The sequence below is a fragment of the Ochotona curzoniae genome, unplaced genomic scaffold, assembly GCF_017591425.1.
Source record: "Ochotona curzoniae isolate NIBS_2020 unplaced genomic scaffold, NIBS_Ocur_1.0 scaffold_1037, whole genome shotgun sequence".
Lineage (NCBI taxonomy): Eukaryota > Metazoa > Chordata > Mammalia > Lagomorpha > Ochotonidae > Ochotona > Ochotona curzoniae.
The window spans coordinates 13,666,846-13,686,608 of NW_024467083.1; the positions used below are offsets into that span (position 1 = coordinate 13,666,846).

A 19,763-nucleotide genomic window follows, 5' to 3' on the forward strand; every position below is an offset into this window, starting at 1 on the left:
GGTGCCAGCGACCATCAACTTCCACCTCCAAGGCTGCACATTAACTGGAAGTTGGAGTTGGATTGGAGCAGATACTCCTGAGATGTGCCCATTTCAAGTAATGGCGTAAGATCTGTGCTGTATTCAACTGACATCAACAAGGGTATATTTCATATTGATGTCTTGGCAATACATGACTAAAGCCTTCACTTTGACACGTATTTAGACCATCTAAAAGACTTAGGTACAGTAAAATATCTAATATCTGGTCCATTTTGCTATTGAAGCAAATCACATAAACATTCAGCAGGTCAGAGGTGTGTGACTCACCTACAGGAGGCAAATCCACATATTTGTAAAATATTTCTGTGTGTAAATACGATGTCGAAATAAATTGTTATATCAAAATAAGACACAATTTTGAGTGATCGCTTAAATAATAAAAAACATAACATGTATTACCTCCACAATCTTTTAAATATGTTCATATTAGCTAAGTATAAGTTCATGGATTAAAAAAAGCTTTTGAATAAGGTATATTTTTATTATGTATTTGTACAGTACATCCATCTCCTCACCTTATAAAATATGCATAATCATAATTCTATTCAGGATGTGATCAAAGTGTGAAAATGGCATACAAAAACACTCAACACATATTATTATCGACTTTTAAAAAATATTAGCCATATTACTGTTACCCTCATTTTTGAAGGACTCTGATAAAGTCTACATATTTAAAAGTTTTCTCTACGATTTGTCACAGCAAATGGCAAAGGCTGGAATTAAAATGGTAAGTTTGTTTAAGTCATTTAATTGACTTACTAATATTCTAATCTCTGTTTTAAAAGATTTTTTTAGCAATTTTTTCTCACATTCTGATATAGAGGCTTGAGAAAAAATAAATATTGGTTGAGAGTAGGAGAGAGGATATTGAGAAAAAGAAAGCAAACCTGAATAGGCACAGTGTCATTGGAAGACGTGAGAGGACAGCCAAATTGAGCAAGCAGCAGAGACAGCAGTTTACTAACGAAATGAAAGTGCTAGTTCCAAACCTGGCGTCGTTGTGAAGCTCAGCTTGAACTGAGCATATTCTATTTGGAGAACTGGAGCGGTGCTGAAGGAGTGCATAGGTCAAAGAGGAGGTTATAGAAAACGTATAAATTCCTGGATCCCTCATTATTTTTCCACCTATGAAGAAAGCAAACTCAGAACAATGAGACATTTGCTATTTAATGACTGAAAAACATGAAACTGAGTTGAGAAGACTGCTGATTTATAGAAGTGGGTGAGGTAAGGTAATTTTTGATGATGTGTCATGTAAGCCTGCCATCCTCCTTTTTTTGTCTTGAGATAAGTGGCTTCTGTCATATGATTTGACACTGCTTAGAGGTTTACGATCTATTTTAGGTTTGTTGACAACTCGTGTATCAGCCGAGCAGCAGAAAATGTACTGCCAACATTGGAAACCTGTGTGAGCTCAAATGGTTCTCCGATTTTGGTGATTTGTTAAACAAGTTTGATTATCTTTGCATTTTTCCCTGTAACCTTCACGTATGACTTATCTTGAGAACATGTCCGTTTTCTTTCTGAGTTTTATTTTTGTTTGTCAGAGGCTGGCAGCATGACTCTTTAAGAAAAAAGTGTTCATAATACAATGTAAAATTGAGAATTGGAATTTTTTTCCACTAAGAGAAACCATTAACTTGATTAAATTTATAGTGAATATTTGAAACTAGAAAAATAGAAAAAAACTGTCAGCACACTTGGAGATAGATATGATAAAATAGTATGTACACATGTGAGCTGAAAAATATAACAATTTGGCAGCATTATTATTTATTTGCTCTAAAAATTTATATGGAAGGTACATAGACTAAATAGTTATCAATTATGAATGGCTTGTCTTTTCTTAATCCATGTTAATTTATTTGTAGGTTTAAAAAAATACTATGTGCAATAGGTCTGAGGCTGGCTGTAGAAGGAGCAAAGGATTTTTGTAAAAACAAGAAAGGTGTGTGTGTGTGTGTGTGTGTGTGTGTGTGTGTGTGTGTTTAGAAAGGAAGCTATAATAAGACCTGCAAGTTTTGCAGAGATTATTACTTCTTACTTAATACTTCAATAGTATTCTTTTACTTTTGGTAAATCTGGCTTTGGATTGATTGTAGAAAAGTTTGTACTATTGCTAAATATTTATTACTCAATGTGTTGATAAATACTGAATTTATACTACAGTTTTTGTCTTACCGTGTCATTCATATTGTGAACATTAAATAACAGAGCCCTTCAATAGTATGTGGAATGGAGAGAAATTTTTTGAGAACACCATACCTAGTACTTTTGATTTAACATAATTTTGTTTTTGACAATGTAAATAATTTATTTACACTTCAAATATAAATATCCCCTTAAGAATATTGCTTTTTGTAGGATATTCCAAAATGTTCTGTTTTATGATTTTATGGAATTTCTAAGATTTTTCATTTGATACATTTAGTAAATATAACTCTTTAAAGGAAAATTTCTTCTTTATAGACTACTGCAGGGAATAAACACATCATTGATATTACTATTAATAGCTTTAATAGTTCCTTTGTGGAGAACTGTTTAAAGATAACTATTTCAAGAAATGAATGTAATAATTTTGATTATTTACTTTCTGTTTTGTTTTTGATGGCAAAGACATCAAACCTTTATTATCTGGTTTTATATGATAAAGAATACATAAATGTATTTTTGTTGTTTTAATACCTTTGCTATGGGATTGTGGCTCTTTATAACACTTTTTTTGGTGGAAATCAAGACTGAATTAGAAAATATGCAATGATGCCTGACAGTAGACACATGGTATTTGTTTGCATATTTCTACATATCTTGTAATGTTAATATAAAGTGAATCCAAAAATAATTAGATCTGCTAATTACTCCTTATTTTGAAAATATCTAAATGCACTTGTGAGAAACACTGATTTTTTTTAATAGTTCAGAGTTTATTGATCATATGCATTCAAAACTACTAGAAATTCTAATTAGGGAAAGAAGGAAAAAAGGAGGGAGGTAGGGAGGAATTAATTAAAAAGGAGAGGGGATGAAGGAGAGAAGAAAGGAAGAAAAGAAAGAGGACAGCTAGAAAGTGAAAGGGAGAGAAAAGGGAATACAGGCAGGGAGGGAAGCTAAAACAAAAGTTAAAAGGGGTGATGACAAAAAGAAAACAGACAAGATACAGAAAAATTACACATGGGAAGTACTGCTGGTCCTTACCACTACCTGTCTTTCTCAGTAATATGAGCACAATTATGAGAAATAGAATGTATTATTAGAAAGTTGGAAGAAGGGAAAGACAGAATTATCAAGAGCTGGCTGTTTAGCAAATGTGATAAGAGCACATGGATTAATACCCGTGTGAAAAGAACAGTAAAATTAATAATGGAGCCATGATAATAAAGTTACAACAACCAAATTATTGAACTTTACTATATTGACATATTGAGGTAACACCTTTATTTGCATTAATCTGTTTGGTCATGATTATAACTTTTTGTAAGTTACCTGCAAGTGTATTTGTAAAATTTCTCAGAGAAAATGGAATTGAAAGATAAGATTTCTTTGCTGCAAAATAATTCTGAACTCCAGGAATATATTTTTTTCTAATATGAATGTTCCAAGAATTTTTTGTGAACTTCTCATGCTACTTTTTCTAGTTCATAGACACATTCAAAACAATTACTTTCCAGCCTCATATACATGACAAATGGAGATAGTGAGTATGTATATTACAGTTTTTCTGACTCCTAAGATCATTTTCTTAACCATAGCATTTTAGCCCTTGGTACTTTGAGTTAAACAATATTCAAACAATACATTCAAACAATACCTTTCTTTTTAACCTTACCCCTTTCCCCCCATTTAAAAAATTATTTATTATTTGAAAGGCAGATTTTTAAAAAAAAAAAAAAAGATTTATTTATTTTTATTTGAAAGGCAGATATACAGAGAGGAAGAGAGACAGGAAGATCTTCTGTCCAATGGTTCACTCTCCAAGTGAGTGCAACGGCCAGAGCTAAGCCAATCCGAAGCCAGGAGCCAGGAGCCAGGAGCTCTTCCAGGTCTCCCACACAGGTGCAGGGTCCTAAGGTCTTAGGCTGTCCTTGACTGCTTTCCAGGCCACAGGCAGGGAGCTGGATGGAAAGCAGGGCCTGCTGGGATTAGAACCGGTGACGATATGGGATCCTGGCACGTCTAAGTCGAGGAACCCAACCACTATGCTATCCTGCCAAGCCTGAAAGGTAGATTTTTAGAGAGCAGAGACAGAGAAATCTTCCATCAGCTGATTCACTCTCCAAATGGCCTCAACAGCCAGAGCTGAGCTGATATGAAGCCATGAGATTCTTGTGGATCTCCCATGTAGGTGTAGGGGCCCAGTGGTTCGAACCATCTCTGCTGCTTGCCCAGACCATAAACAAAGAACTGGATTGAAAGTTGAGCAGCCAGGACAGAAACTGATGCTCATGTGGGATACCAGCTCTCACACCATTGTGGCTGTCTCATCCTATTTCAGCTCTTCCCAAGATTATCCTATATTGGTCAATGTCTCTGATTTAATGCTCACTTACATCAAGCACTTCCCTTCACTTCTTAAAAATTTTTCCTTCACTCTTTGACTCAACAATCTTTCTCAAGAAGTGAGATTCTTTCTTTACTCATTTATCCGTTTGTTTCTATTCTCTCCATCTCATAATTATATAAACCCATGAATTTTTTCCAAAGTCGATACTTTGTATTCATCTTCTGCATTGCAGGCAGTCCAACAATTCAACTCCCTAGGCCTCATACCTACCAGGGTGCATTGGCTTGTAATACTGCAGATTGCATCTGTTTTGTCCAACGCCTGTGCTTAATCAGTTGTTATAGCTTTTGTACCCCTCTCAGGTTGTCATTGCTTTGTTGAAAACTCCAAAGTCTCTTTACTTCTTCTCTCATACATGTTGTTTTGTTAATTATTATTTTATGCTATTTCATTTGGTTTTAGAAGTGATATCTCAAAGTCAGTAGGTGGTCCATATCAGTTCCTAAACCAAACATCCATTAAATTGCACCACTGGTGATAAAGACATTCTTTCACACACACAACTTCAAATTATAGTCTGCTCCGACTCTTTCTTCTCTTTATTTACTTATGTCTGATGAATGAGCTTTTCCTAGGGAGACAGTGAAGGCCAAATCGATTGTGTTTCTTCTGTCTGTATGATGAATTGTTGGGGAATAACAACAAAAGTGAATTTCTCATACTTGTGCTATTTAGCCTTAGGTAGCCAGTATTTCTGCTACTACTAGGTGGTTGGTCAACTCAGAAAGCGGGACAACTATCCCAATGTACAACTAGCCCTTATTCACCTTGTGTTTTATCCAAGTTTGGCTTAAATTATAATGGTGTCAGGTTCAAGAGAGTAACTCCTTTTCCCAAGACTTTCCAACTTCTGTTTCTGTCCTACTTATAGACATCTTACTCGTTATAACTTATATTTATGCAATGTATAATTGGTTCATGAAGGGCCAAAGTAGGGCATTAAGATTTATAGAACAAAGTAAATTAAAAGATTGATACAATGGGGCCAGTATTGTGCAACACTACATTAAGCTACCATTTGCCACACCACATCCCATGTATTATTTAGTTCTGGCTGTTATGTTTCCAATTCACTTCCCTGTAAATGCATCTAGAAAAGCAATAAATCATGGTCCCGTTGCTTGTGTCTTTGCATGGGGAACCAGAATAGAAGTCTTGGCTCTGGCTCATCCTGGAACATGTCTGGTCATTGCAATATTTTCGTGACTGAATCAGCAGATGAAAGATCTGCCTTTCGTTCTCTCTTATTGTGATGCCTTTCAAAATAAATAAAAAGTTATATTAAAAAAAGAATAGTAGGGCCCGGCACGGTGGCACAAGTGGTTAAGGTCCCCGCCTTGCACGCCTGGGATCCCATATAGGCGCCAGTTCTAATCCCGGCAGCCCCGCTTCCCATCCAGCTCCCTGCTTGTGCCTGGGAATGCAGTCGAGGACGGCCCAAAGTTTTGGGACCCTGCACCCGCGTGGGAGACCCGGAAGAGGCTCCTGGCTTTGGATTGGCATAGTATCGGCAGTTGCGCTCACTTGGGGAGTGAATCATTGGATGGAAGATCTTCCTCTCTGTCTCTCCTCTCTGTACATCCACCTTTCCAATAAAAAAATAATAAATAAATCTAAAAAAATAAAAATAAAAATAAAAAAGAATAGTAGAGGAATAATTTAAGACAATTGCATTCCTGAAACAATTTCCCCAAAGCTGGTGCTTCCACAGTATTCCTGACTATGATAAATAACTTGAAAACCAAATTATTGTCTCTTTAATATTTCTTTATCCCCATTTTCCAGTGTTAATTTAGACATAAACTACTGACCTCCTGTATCTATCAAATACATCCCATCTAAGCCCTGGTTTAAATCACTTACTTGTTTTCCTGGACCATGATAAAGCTCATCTACCACATCTCCCATCCACTTTTATTCTGCACTCTGAATTCATCTTTCTTAACTACACTGCTATTTCCTAAGATTTTAGTTACATCAAAAAAGGAACAGGGATATGAATGTTTATTTATTTTGTTCGTAGGTGCAAGCAGTATGTGACAATGGGGAGAAAACAACCACCATCACCACAAACTCTATTGCAACAGCCCCAATATTAAACACATGATTTGACTTAGGGGAATAACGATTTCTCTCTGTTTTAGATACATTTCAATTCCAAGTACTTTCCTCAATAATAATGTATACATTTTAATAACTAAAATTTTGGGTTAGCATGGCAAACAGATTTGAACAGATTATTCTATTTCTTTTGGATTATTGTGCTAAATCAATAGTTAAAGCAAAATTTAGAGCATGAATTCCATTGACTTTTATTGTTACTTTATTTCTATTAGTGAAGAATATGAGACTATCTAATCCTAATTAAATAATACATAAATAATTACATTTCAGATATGTTTAGTAGCAGATGTTTGAAAATGTCAGTATTCCCTGAATAAGAAAAAAAAAGGTGGTTCCATGAGGTCACTTAGCTTATTTTCCTGGGAAATTTTATGAACATTTCTCAGCTGTTCCATGAGCATTATTTCTGATATTCTTTTTTAAGATAATGAATAAATAACTTGTGCTTCAAGTATTTATTCATGTTAACATTTACTTTGTAATGTGTACTTTTACAGGAATATAAATAGTTCCTAGAATCAATACAGATCACTTGAAAGCAAAATGAAGCTCTTTCTGTTGCTTTCTGTCATTGGGTTCTGCTGGGCTCAATATAGCCCACATACTCAACAAGGACGGACATCTATTGTCCATCTGTTTGAGTGGCGCTGGGTTGATATCGCTAAAGAATGTGAGCGATATTTGGCTCCCAATGGATTTGGAGGGGTTCAGGTGAGTTTTGTTCATAAAGTAAATTGCAGAGTGGGCTATGTTACAATCTGGCATTTTGATAAACAAAAACTGGGATAATGTTTTACAATAGATGTATTCTCAAAGTGTTTGGGGTGTCCAGCAAAGTAGTGTAGCTGACTAATTTACTGTCAGTAGTGCTGGTATCCTCTGTGAGTATTGATTCTGCTCTAGGCTACCCCACTTCCAAGCCAGCTCCCTCCTAATGGCATAGGAAAACAGCAAAGGATGGACCTAGTCTCTCATCCCAAGGCCCCATTTGTGAGATATGGAAAGAACCTTAGTTCACAGCTTCAGATGGGCCCAGCTCTGGCCTTTACAGGAATTTGAAGCGTGAACTGCCAAATGGAAGTGAGCTGCCAGATGGAAGATCTGTTTCTATGTAACTCCAATTTCAAGTAAAATAAAAATCTTAATAAAAACATGCTTTTGTAGAAAATATTACATGGTTTTGTTGGTAACTTTAATTTTATCATGTTATTAATACTGCAATTAGCTATTGAAAAGTGCAGCTGCAAAGGCCAATGTTGTGACCTAGTGAGTTAAGCTGCAGCCTTTGATGCTAGCATCCCATTTGGGTGTCAGTTCTAGTCCTGGCTGCTCCACTTCAGAGCCTGATTTCTGCTGATAGCTTAGGAAGTCATCAGAAGATTGCTCAGGTACTTGGTCCTCTGTGACCATGTGGGAGATCTGGAATAATATAATGGTTCCTGGCATTAGCCTAGCCCTGGCTACTGTGGCCATTTGGGGAGTGAACCAGTGATGGGAGATGCCTCTGTATCTTTGCCTTTCATATAAGTACATAACAAAATACTTTTTTAAAAGGAAAAATGTAGCTCGATAAAATTTCAGAAATAACTTTGCATCGTTGACTATTTTATAGTATATCAAATAATATATAATTAAAAAACATTAGTACTTATTGATACTTCTTTTAATATTTATCTTAGGTCTCTCCACCCAATGAAAACATTGTAGTTACCAGTCCTTTTAGACCCTGGTGGGAAAGATACCAACCAATTAGCTACAAATTATGCACAAGATCTGGAAATGAAAATGAATTCAAAGACATGGTGACTAGATGTAACAATGTTGGTGTAAGTGAATTCAAATTTCATTTAAAAATATTATGTAGAAAAATAATTTTTCCCTGTGTCTCTTGCTCTTAATTTTCTATATTTTCAATTTTCAAATTTTACTTCATATATAAGCTGTAACTCAATCTTCATATTACATTGTATTCAACCTTCATAAATCTTTTTCTGGCTGCAGTTTACTAAAGATGAGATAAGTTAAAGCTTAAAGCACAATTCATTTATGAAGCTTGAACATTTTCTGAAAAAAACAAACAAACCCTTTTCTTGTTAAGAATTGGTTTCCAGTTACTATCACTGCTGTCGTTTTTACATGACGCATGCCTCTGTCCAAAATTTGCAGGTCTTCTTCTACATGGATTTTTTTTTTTTTTGCAGCAAACACTTTCCCTCTTTGATGAGGAGTATAATGAAATACTGGTTCTTTTCAGATATTGAGTACATAAGACAGGCTAATTTCTTTCTCTGGGTGACAGGAGGAACTTCCCAAAACTAATACGCTCTCCTTCATCATTACGACAGCGTCGGGTCTGTCAAACTATCAGTTCTCTCTCATGCTTCAGTTTTGTTCCAGTAGAAATTTTATAACAGGAGTATTATTGCATTTTATTAGTATGCTATAAACTTTAATCAACAGTAGTCAGATTTTTATCTGCTTGGAAGTCAAATTGGAATGGAAACTCTGTTTTTTCAGGTCCGTATTTATGTGGATGCTGTAATTAATCATATGTGTGGTGAAGGTGGAGGCGCAGGAACACACAGTACCTGTGGAAGTTACTTCAATGCTCAAAACAGGGATTTTCCAGCAGTTCCATACTCTGGCTGGGATTTTAATGATGGCAAATGTAGGACTTCAAGTGGAGGCATTGAAAGCTATCAAGACAGTGCTCAGGTAATTTTTCCAAAATTTGGTAATACAAATAAAGTATTATCTGTATTTTAATTCATACACATGTAGCTTATTGAACTCTATTCACATTGAGTGCAGATTCTTTGGGAAAATATATTATCAAGTCTGACTGTTTTTTAAAAATACAAACACAAATCAGATTTCAAAAAATTACCACCATTTAAATATCTGACCTACTTTATTTTTTACATTTTTCAATTTTATATTAGGAAAAAAATTTAAAGAAATATCTATTGTGCCCAATGTAAAGAAGAAACCACTGAACAGTCTGATGTGAATTTGGATTAAATGTCAGATAGATTCTCAGGTGAAACACAACATTTAATGTATCAAAACCTTCTACCTTCACAGGTCAGAGATTGTCGTTTGACTGGGCTTCTCGATCTTGCCTTGGAGAAAGATTATGTGCGTTCCACAATTGCTGCATACTTGAACCGCCTCATTGACATTGGCGTGGCAGGGTTCAGACTTGATGCTAGCAAGCATATGTGGCCGGGAGACATAAAGGCAGTTTTGAATAAACTAAACAATCTAAACACAAAGTGGTTCCCTTCGGGAAGTAAGCCGTTCATTTTCCAAGAGGTATGTCAATGCTTATATGTTAATATAAAATGGTATCATATTCGTTAGAAAATGGATGACAGATTTAATTAAATACACACTATATGTAAGTCAGTGAATAAGTCATATATGCACAGTAGTGTTCTTTCAACTCTTTGATTCAGACAGAGCACATCTACTTCTTTACCACATAGGTGTAATGGGTGTGCAAACAATTTATCTAGGCTACAAAATCCCCCGAAAACTTTATGATAGACAGAGAATTACGTAGCTATTGTTCAAGCTAGTGTACCCGAGTTTAAATCTTGGCTGTACAACTATTAACCTTAGTGTTTTTTTACATAACTTTACTAATCATTCTGTTAATATTTTTTCACATAAAGAAAATGGCCAATGGTGTTTTAGTCTTTGTGACCTGTGTCAAATTATCAATGAAATAATATTTATCAAATACTGAGGAATGTTGTCAAATAACTAGTGCTATGTCATTTTGAACTATTTTTGCCATTTATGTGGAAGACTGAGTTATGTCAGTGTTCTGTCAGCACAGCAGAATACCTTGTAATTATGTTTCTTTCAAGATTGTAGCAAATATTTTATGAAAAAGTCAATAATCATATAAAGATAACCATTTTGAACAATTAAAATAACACGGATTAAAGTCATATTCTATGTAATATTAATTTATCCACAAAAACTCCGAAGTTCTCAGGTTATGTTGTAATTTTCTTTCTGTTTCTACCAGGTAATTGATCTAGGTGGTGAGGCAATTTCAAGCAGTGAGTACTTTGGAAATGGCCGTGTGACAGAATTCAAGTATGGTGCAAAACTAGGCACAGTTATTCGCCGATGGAGTGGAGAGAAGATGTGTTACCTAAAGTAAATGAAGTATTATATGTTATTTGAGTAATTTCACAGACCTATCAGTGTTATTAGCCAAATATTAATCTTCTAAGAATATCCACATTTTAAACGAGCACCAATGTGTCAATTATGTTAGGTATTAGAGTTATCCACTTTCCAAGTAGTCCTTTCTTTTTCTTAGAGTGTCAATCAGAAAGAAATTCATCTAGAAACGAAAAAAAAGTCCATATATTTTTACCTACACATTAAATAAATATACCCGTTTACTGTAATAATTTTATAAATGATATGTTAAAACTATATTTATTTTTTATTGTTTATATAAATATATTTATATATTTATTATTTATTTTGTGCAATGATGATCCAAATGCTAACCATTTTGAGGTCTCTCTACAACATACTGAAACATCTCAATTGTAATTAAATATTAAATTTGTAACATGAATGCACTAAAAGCAATTCATATCTGTATACAGGAGGAAATATATTTTTTAAATGTCTGAATATTAAAAAATCCAATAGAATAATAATGTATTAAAAGAATGCATGTGACAATGTTGTATAGATATTCAGTTGTTGCTCTATAACTATTATAAAAGAATACATATAATTATGTATTATCACTTTTAACTAGGAACTGGGGAGAAGGCTGGGGATTCATGCCTTCTGACAAAGCACTTGTTTTTGTGGATAACCATGACAATCAACGAGGACATGGAGCTGGAGGCGCATCTATTCTTACATTCTTTGATGCTAGGTAGGAAACAAAATTTTCTGTTTTTTAATTTGCATTTTGAGAATGATACAAGTTCTATTCTCCTGTACTAACATGATTTTGTAACTTTCAGGCTGTATAAAATGGCAGTTGGATTTATGCTTGCTCATCCTTATGGACTCACACGAGTCATGTCAAGCTATCGCTGGACAAGAAATTTTGTGAATGGACAAGTAAGCTTTAGAGTTGCTAAATGCTTTTTCTCAATAAAGAAGGAAAATTTAATTTTACTTGAAATTACATTCAATAGTTAATCAATATTTATTAACTATAAATCCAATGTAGTACATGGGATCTTAATAATGAAGTGTCAAGTTTTCTGGCTTGGATGGGTACAGGAATTGTTTCAGAGATATGACCAATATTCTCACTTCATCAGGGAAAAAATAGGCCAAATTCAGGGAGTGAAATGTTTGCTTCTCTAATCGCTAGGGATTCTAGTTAAAGTTAGTGCACAGAAACATGAAGCAGGACAAATTTGGTTTGGTATAATAGAAAATAAAGAGACAAATACATCTTTGCTAAAAATAAGAGGTGTTTTTTTTTTTCCTAACTAAGGATACTAATGATTGGGTTGGACCACCAAATAATAATGGAGTAACTAAAGAAGTAACTATTAATGCAGACACTACTTGTGGCAATGGCTGGGTCTGTGAGCATCGATGGCGCCAAATCAGGTCAAAATATTTACTTATATTCTCTAAAACAAAAGTAACCTCAAACTATTTAAGCATAATTGTATTAACACTTTATATGATACTTTGCTTTTAGGAACATGGTCATTTTCCGTAATCAAGTTGATGGCCAGCCTTTCCAAAACTGGTGGGATAATGGCAGCAACCAAGTGGCTTTTGGAAGAGGAAACAAAGGATTCATTGTCTTTAACAATGATGATTGGTAAGTAGATACCAATTAAGGTAATAGTTTAAAATTTTGTGTTATAGATTTAGCAATTTGAAATGACAGTTTAAACTTGTTTACTATTGATACAATTTTTCTTTACCTACTCACTTGCTTTTTCATATCTGTAGGTTCATATATTCAGGGCTTAAGAGAACACAGATGTAAGATAAGGGAGAGACATGATAGCTCTTATACCTTTGTTCTATTGTTTTTGTGATGACTTTCTATTTTAAGTGAATTTTGTTATATGCATCACTGAAATATTATGTGCTTATTCAATATATCACAGACACATATATTGTTTCTTTTTCATACACACAAAGACACACACACACTCGCTCTCTGCAATATACAACATGGTTAATATTTGGGTTGTGAAATCTCCAAAAGTCCTGATTGTTTTGTCATGGAAAAGTATTGCTCATCACTGGAATATTTTTTTTTCTGGTGTCTTTTCTCCAGTACTCATGTTGATTGCTTCATATGCTCTATCCATTTTTGTGAACATGACCAATATTTTTGTAGCATGAATGTAAGAAACATGTATGTTATGGCTATTTGCTCCAGATTTTTAATGTTTAGTTCTAAAAGTTTTCAATATTTACATTTCAAGTGTGATTCATTCCTATTCTGTAGTACATTTGTCACCACACATGGAGCTACAGTTCAGAAGATTTCATTGCCAGCCACTGAAATGTCTCAATTCAAGCCCAGTTTCCATTCATAATTTGCTCATTCCAGCCTAAATTATATTTTACTGACCAATAAATAAATAAATGCTCAAATCTGTCTCATTTCACTACTAGAACTTATGGCTGGTTCTTGAATTGCTGCTATTTGTGAAATGTGGAGCAAAGTAAATTTATTCAAGACAGTTGTACTCAAAATTGTGACCTTTTCAGAAATTATATTTTGCTTCTTGAAAAATGAAGAGCTTCTTGAAGAAAGGGTCATATTTAATTATTAAAAATGCCCAATACTTTCTTAATTTCTGATGAACCCAAATTTTAAGGATTAACATCTATTACATCTGCTACATATATATGTAAGAGTGGCAATTTCTATAAATATTCACTGATATTCTTCACTCTTCAGTTTTTAGATAATCCGTTCTGACAATGAAATTGATAGTTATTCTCTAAGTTTATCTTTGGCCTTGAGAAAGCTTTTTGCATACATTGGAAAGTTCTTTGTGTGTGTGTGTTTTCTTATTGAAACTTTGACTGGAGTTTTATAGTGTAAGGTTTATCTCTATTTCTTTGAAAATAACTTTCTTTCTCACTTTTAGTTAATTTAAGTTAACTGTTAAACTTCATGTTACAGGTCATTATCTTCAACTCTGCAAACTGGTCTTCCTGGTGGCAAATATTGTGATGTCATTTCTGGAGATAAAAGTGGCAACAGATGTACAGGAATTACAGTCAATGTTAACAGTGATGGCACTGCTTACTTTTCCATTAGTAATAATGCTGAAGATCCATTTATTGCAATCCATACTGGTGCAAAATTATAAAGTTCAAATAAAATCAATTTAGCAAAACAATGGCTACATTTGTCTCTTTTCCTTATTACTTTTTAGTAGCCAGGGACACACAGAGTGCAGTTGTTTAATCTTCCACTGGTGATGCCAACATCCCACATAGAAATACCAGTGTGAGTCCCAAATGTTCCACTTCTTCCCTGGTTTTCTGCTAATGTAGCTAGAAAGAAAGTGGAAAGTGGTCCAAGTGCCTGGGTCCCTGTCACCCATGTAGGAGACACTGCTGGTTTTGAATTGATTCAGATTTGGCTGTTGCAAACATCTGGACAGTGACAGCACTTGGACTATTTCTCTTCCTCCTTCTCATTCTTTATCTTTACTCTTTCTTTGTTTCTATCACCCTGCACAGAAAACATCAAGATTTAATATCTCCAAGTAGCTAATTTGAACATTTCAGTAATAAAAAAATGCAACTAACATAATTTAGAACATACTTTAGAAGACTCACTATAATTATTGTGTCAAAATAATATCTAAGAATATAGAATGGAATCCTGACGAATATGTTCTTTGTCATCAATCCATTGGTTCTAGTTATGTGTTTGTTTATGTATTTGTACTTTTTGTCTATCTGATTCTATCAGAAAGTGATTTCATTGGTTAGTTAGGGAGAGTTGGTGTAATGATGATTGTCATGCAAATATAGTTTGTATGGTTGCTGCAAAATGAAAACACTTTGGTAGAACTGAAAAATAGAAGAAACGTAAATTATTTAGTATAAAATGCTCAATTATTCAAATTGAAATGAATCATACTTTTATTCTTCTTTCTGTTTTCTTCTTAATAGCTTTGAGTTGCTTTTGTTTGAATATTTATTCCTTCCTCTATATCCCTTATATTGATGTTTACTTAGGACCTTGATGAAACCAGGTGTTCTGAATTTCCTTCTCAATCCATTATTTATCCATTTTTTATCTTGTATTTAAATATGGAATTTCTTACATTGTCACATAGTATTTTTCATAGCTTCCAGTTAAGTCTAATATAATTAAATGAGAAAATAGGAGCTATACTTTAAAACTCTCCTTTTTTTTATTTTAAATTTACCTCTCCTTACTTTGAAGCAGATGCAATATGTATTGGTTGTCATTTCACTAACACCACATTTGGGATGCAATTTTTATTATGTGCACAAGTTTATTGAATCAGAACACACCTGAAGAGGAATGAAGCAAGTTTACCATTTACAGATAAGTAGAACAGAACAACAGAAAACAGCAATCATGATGTGTCAGCTTCCAAAGTCTCTGGAAACATGTTTAGGATAAATAAAGTCTCAGTGGTAGTTTCCTGGGTTCTTTGCCTCTGAGGGATCTCAATAGAAGCCTCTTCCAGATTTGATAACCCAAGAGTCATGTGATTCTCTGAACTACAGTGTTGAAAAAAAGCCTGCTGTTGGAGATCAGGAACAGAATCCAGAGTGTTTCTGCTAATTCCTCCCTAGATTAGCATACTGCACTCCTAGTTTATTCTACATTCAACCTTAAAAACTACAAGGAAAAAAAGAGAGGGTAGAAATGGGTCAATCCAAGTCAACCCAGATTGTTTTTTTTGTGTGCTCCCTGTAATGTTCTTTCCTCTATTTTGGGATGAAAGTACAACTTTCATCACTAAAGGTTTGATTTTTTTCTATCCTGATTTCTTAGATTATCTTTTTTTAAAAATCTTTTTGTTTGTTTTTTAATTTTTTATTTTTGCATATTTATTATTATTATTATTATCATTATCATTACCATTATCATTTTATGATACAGTCCCATAGGTTCCTGGCATTTCCTTTATCCCAGCCCCAATTTTTCCCTCCCACCACCTAGTTCCTTTATATCATTACTGAAGTATAGTTCTTCATACAGAGTCATATGTTCATTATTGTGGGCATGAAAAATGGCAGAGAGTCCAGCATTCTATTATCAAGATATAGTAAATAGTCTCATTGTAAATCCATCTTTGTCTGGAAGTAGAAATGCATACTACATTGTATCCTCACATCTGGATATGCTAGTCTCCATTTCACAGCTAGTGTACATCCCATCAAATGAAAAGCCACAAAACAAAATCAACGTCAGGAAGAAAAAAGAAATTAACACCATGAAGTTAAATAACATGCTACTAAATTACTAACTTGTAGAATCTTCTTGCAGAAAATGATGCTACTGTATGATCTATGAGTCAATGAATGATTTAATCCAAAGAAAGTGTTTTGAAGAGATGAAACTAATAGAAAACATTAAAACCATGCGATCTAGTTTCTGATGATTTTTGTTGGTGAAATGTGCTTCTTCTAGACAACAAATAGATGGGTTTTGTTTTTTAATCCAATCTACTAATCTATGACGTCTGATTGAGTTTAAGCCATTTACATTCAGGGATAATATGAATGGGTGGTAATTTGGTCCTGTCATTTTAGGAATGGGTTGTTCATTGACTTTGTCTTCTGTTGTCATTTTACTGGGATGTTCTTCCCATTTGCCATTGGTTTTGGTGGGTGCTATTGCTCTTCTCTGTCAAGAGAACACCTTGAAGTATTATTTGTAGGGCAGGTTTTGAAGAGGCAAAAAAATTTTTAACTTTTCTTTACTCTGGAAGGATTTTATTTCATTTTCAAAGACAAAAGAAAGCTTTGCTGGATATGTTATCCTAGGCCGACAATCTTTTTCTTTTAGAATCTGAAATATGTGACTCCATTCTCTTCTTGCCTGTAGAGTTTCCTGTGAGAGATCTCCTGTGAATTTAATCAGCATTCCTTTATATGTCAATTGATTTTATTCACGTGCACATTTAAGGATCTTTCCTTGTGTTCAATTGAAGAGAGCTTGATGATCATGTGTCTTGGTGAAGATCACTTTTGATCAGGTCTGTTGGGAGTTCTGTGATCTTCCTGGAGGTTGTGTCCCAATTCTTTCTCTGGATTAGGGAAATAGTCGTTTATTATTTCATTAAATGTATTTGTAACACAAGTTTTTCTTTCTGCATCTTCTGGGACTCCCATAAAACTTACATTTGGCCTCTTGATAGTATATTTCAATTCTTTTTTTTTAAAGATTTATTTTATTTTTATTGGAAAGGCAGATATACAGAGATCTTTCATCCGATGATTCACTCCCCAGGCGGCTGAACGGCTGGAGCTGAGCCAATCCGAAGCTAGGAGCCTCTTCCAGGTCTCCCACGTAGGTGCAGGGTCCCAAGGTCTTAGGCTGTCCTGGACTGCTTTCCCGGGCCACAGACAGGGAGCTGGATGGGAAGCGGGACTGCCGGTACTAGAAACGGCGTCCATATGGGATCTCGGTGCATGCAAGGCGAGGACCTTAACCACCGCACCATCGTGCCAGGCTCTCAATTCTTGTATACCTTTTTTGGCCTGATCCAGCTCTGCTTCCAGGTTTTTGTTTGTTACCACCGATGACAGAAAATATCTTCCAGTTCTGAGATTCTTTCTTCTGCTTGCTTCATTCTATTTTGGAGAATCTCTACTGCACTTTTAATTTGCTCTATTGTGCTCTTAATTTTTGGTATATCAGCCATGATTTGCTTTACTGCTGCTATTGCTTTGTAAAATATTCCTTAGATTTTTTGAACTCTTGTACATGCTTCTCATTGTTGATCAGAAACTTTAAAATGAGTTCTCTGAATTCTGTGTGCCCCATTTTAACTCTGAGGTCAGCATAAGGTCTTGCTCCATGGCAGGGGAGTTTTCAGTAATATTTATTGTTCCTTTGTCTCTTCTTTTGTTCTTGGTCATTGTATTTCTGGCTAGCAAAGTCTTTTCCTTGAGGCAGGTTTCTAAGCTGTGTCACCCACAGATCTACAGTTTGATTTTACTTATTGCGGTTGGTATATATCTCTTTGCTTGCAGCCAATTGTGCCACTCCTTCCAGCGCGTTTCAGATCTGGCTTTTTATCTTAGATTTGCACAAAGAACTCTGTAGCTTCAACTCCTGGCTCACCAGTCTCCACCTCCTGTGATATCTTGCTGAGGTTGCACTGTTTTCTCTGCAAACTTTGTCTCTCTTTCAGTTGGAGTAGGTCCCAGGATTAGGGAGACACAAGGTGTCCTATATAGCTGGTTGTTGGTGGCCTTGATCTTGCTGGAACATGTTGGACGTTAGGTCTGGGTGCCACACGGACTTATTTTGACCCATATGATGCCACAGTCGGTATTATTTTCTTGTGGGACTAGTGCAATCCAGTGAAGTCAGTTAGTTCTCGCAAGTTCAGCACATGCGCAGTTCACTGTTGTCCCCTTCTGTCCTAAAGCTTTTGCCACGCTGTACAAAATGGTGCCTGACGTACCACTACTAGAGTTCTTGATCTGTTGGCCATCAGGTCTGAGGGCTACCCAGACCCGTCTCGGGTGGAACCTGTAGAATACCACGTTGTTGCAGTTCACTAAGTCAGAAAAGAGTTCACTCCCATCTCAGCATATGCTCAGTCCTTTCCCTTGCCTTTGCCTCCTTATGCAAAATAGCGCCCAATTAGGCTCTAGGGGGCTGACTGGGCTGTGAAGTCCACCCTATTCTCACACTACCCATCTGGGATCTGCTGCTCTGTCTCTGCTCCTGGTCAAATCAAACAGACCAACAGGACAGACAGTTCTTTGGGTTCACCTCCGAATCTCCCAGTGAAAGTCCCTTCCCACCTGGTTGCTGATGGAGTTCTGGCTACTGGTGGAGTTCAAATTGTTATTAGCTGAATGTGGCTGGATTATCATTCACTGTAACACCACACTGTTGTGTCTGCTGCTTTCCTGTGTCTGTCAGTCTCCAGGTACCCCTCTGCTGTTGTGCTGTCCTTTCCTATTTCCTTGAATGTGTCCTTTCTGCTTCATCCTGATTAAATGTTTGTCCAGCTGTTTAAACAGGCCCTTACCCTATTCTGCCATCTTGAGTCTCCTCCTCTTTTTTGATCTTTTAAGTCCTGCCACTGAAGATCCTTCAGCGCACATGTAATATAGTTTTCCAACTGTAAAATGAATGGCTCCCAATTGTGGTGCTGTGAGAGATTATGGGACTTTAAAAATATGTGGTCTACTGTAGGTGGTAAGGTCCAGCTCAAGCAGGGCTTTAGGAAGATTCTCATGAGATATTGTTTAATTCTTGTGAGAATACATTTTCATAAAAGAGTAACCTTGACTCTTGGATCCCTCTGCCATTCCCTCACACAATGACATCCGTTTTGAGATCCTCACTGGACAATGAATATATGCAGCTGTCTGAGTTGAAGGTTCCAGCCTGCCAAACATGAGCTACATGAGCCCTTTCATATACTATTTAGACTCAATAATTTGGTATTGCAGCAATCCATGATGCCACTGATTTCCTTCTCTTTACTTCATTTTCTTTTGCTACCTTTTTAAAGGCAAATATCAGATTTTTCATCACAATCCCCGCATTCTTAACTTAATTGATTTTCACCTCTGTACTGTCCAGTTTCCATCATTATCTTATTGATTCCTTTCTTGTCAATGTGTTTAATGAAATCTGTGTTACAAATCCAATGCACACCTTTACCCTCATTTTACTCTGCTTAATAGAGGTATTCAGTGTTCTCTCTTCTGCTGTTATGATTTTGTACTTTTCTAGTTTCTTCTTTTTTACTGATTATATTTTTCACATTGTTTTACTGGGTCATCTTTGTCATGTTTTACCTAAGGCTAC

At 35.3% G+C, this 19,763-nt stretch overlaps 1 protein-coding gene across 2 annotated transcripts; it reads left to right on the top strand.

The window, feature by feature from the left end:
- The first annotated feature begins 668 nt into the window (after window positions 1-668).
- LOC121168336 (pancreatic alpha-amylase) lies at window positions 669-14,099 on the top strand. Of its 2 annotated transcripts, XM_040998326.1 has the most exons (11): window positions 669-1,272; window positions 7,228-7,441; window positions 8,410-8,556; window positions 9,248-9,445; window positions 9,815-10,045; window positions 10,770-10,903; window positions 11,526-11,648; window positions 11,740-11,839; window positions 12,225-12,343; window positions 12,438-12,563; window positions 13,893-14,099. In XM_040998326.1, exons 2-11 carry the CDS (start codon window positions 7,274-7,276, stop codon window positions 14,080-14,082), a joined length of 1,536 nt encoding a protein of 511 aa, XP_040854260.1. In that variant the 5' UTR covers window positions 669-1,272; window positions 7,228-7,273; the 3' UTR covers window positions 14,083-14,099. The 2 variants fall into 2 exon arrangements, with proteins under 2 accessions (XP_040854260.1, XP_040854261.1); XM_040998327.1 differs by lacking the exon at window positions 669-1,272 and having other exon boundaries at window positions 7,216-7,441.
- The last annotated feature ends 5,664 nt before the right edge of the window (window positions 14,100-19,763 follow it).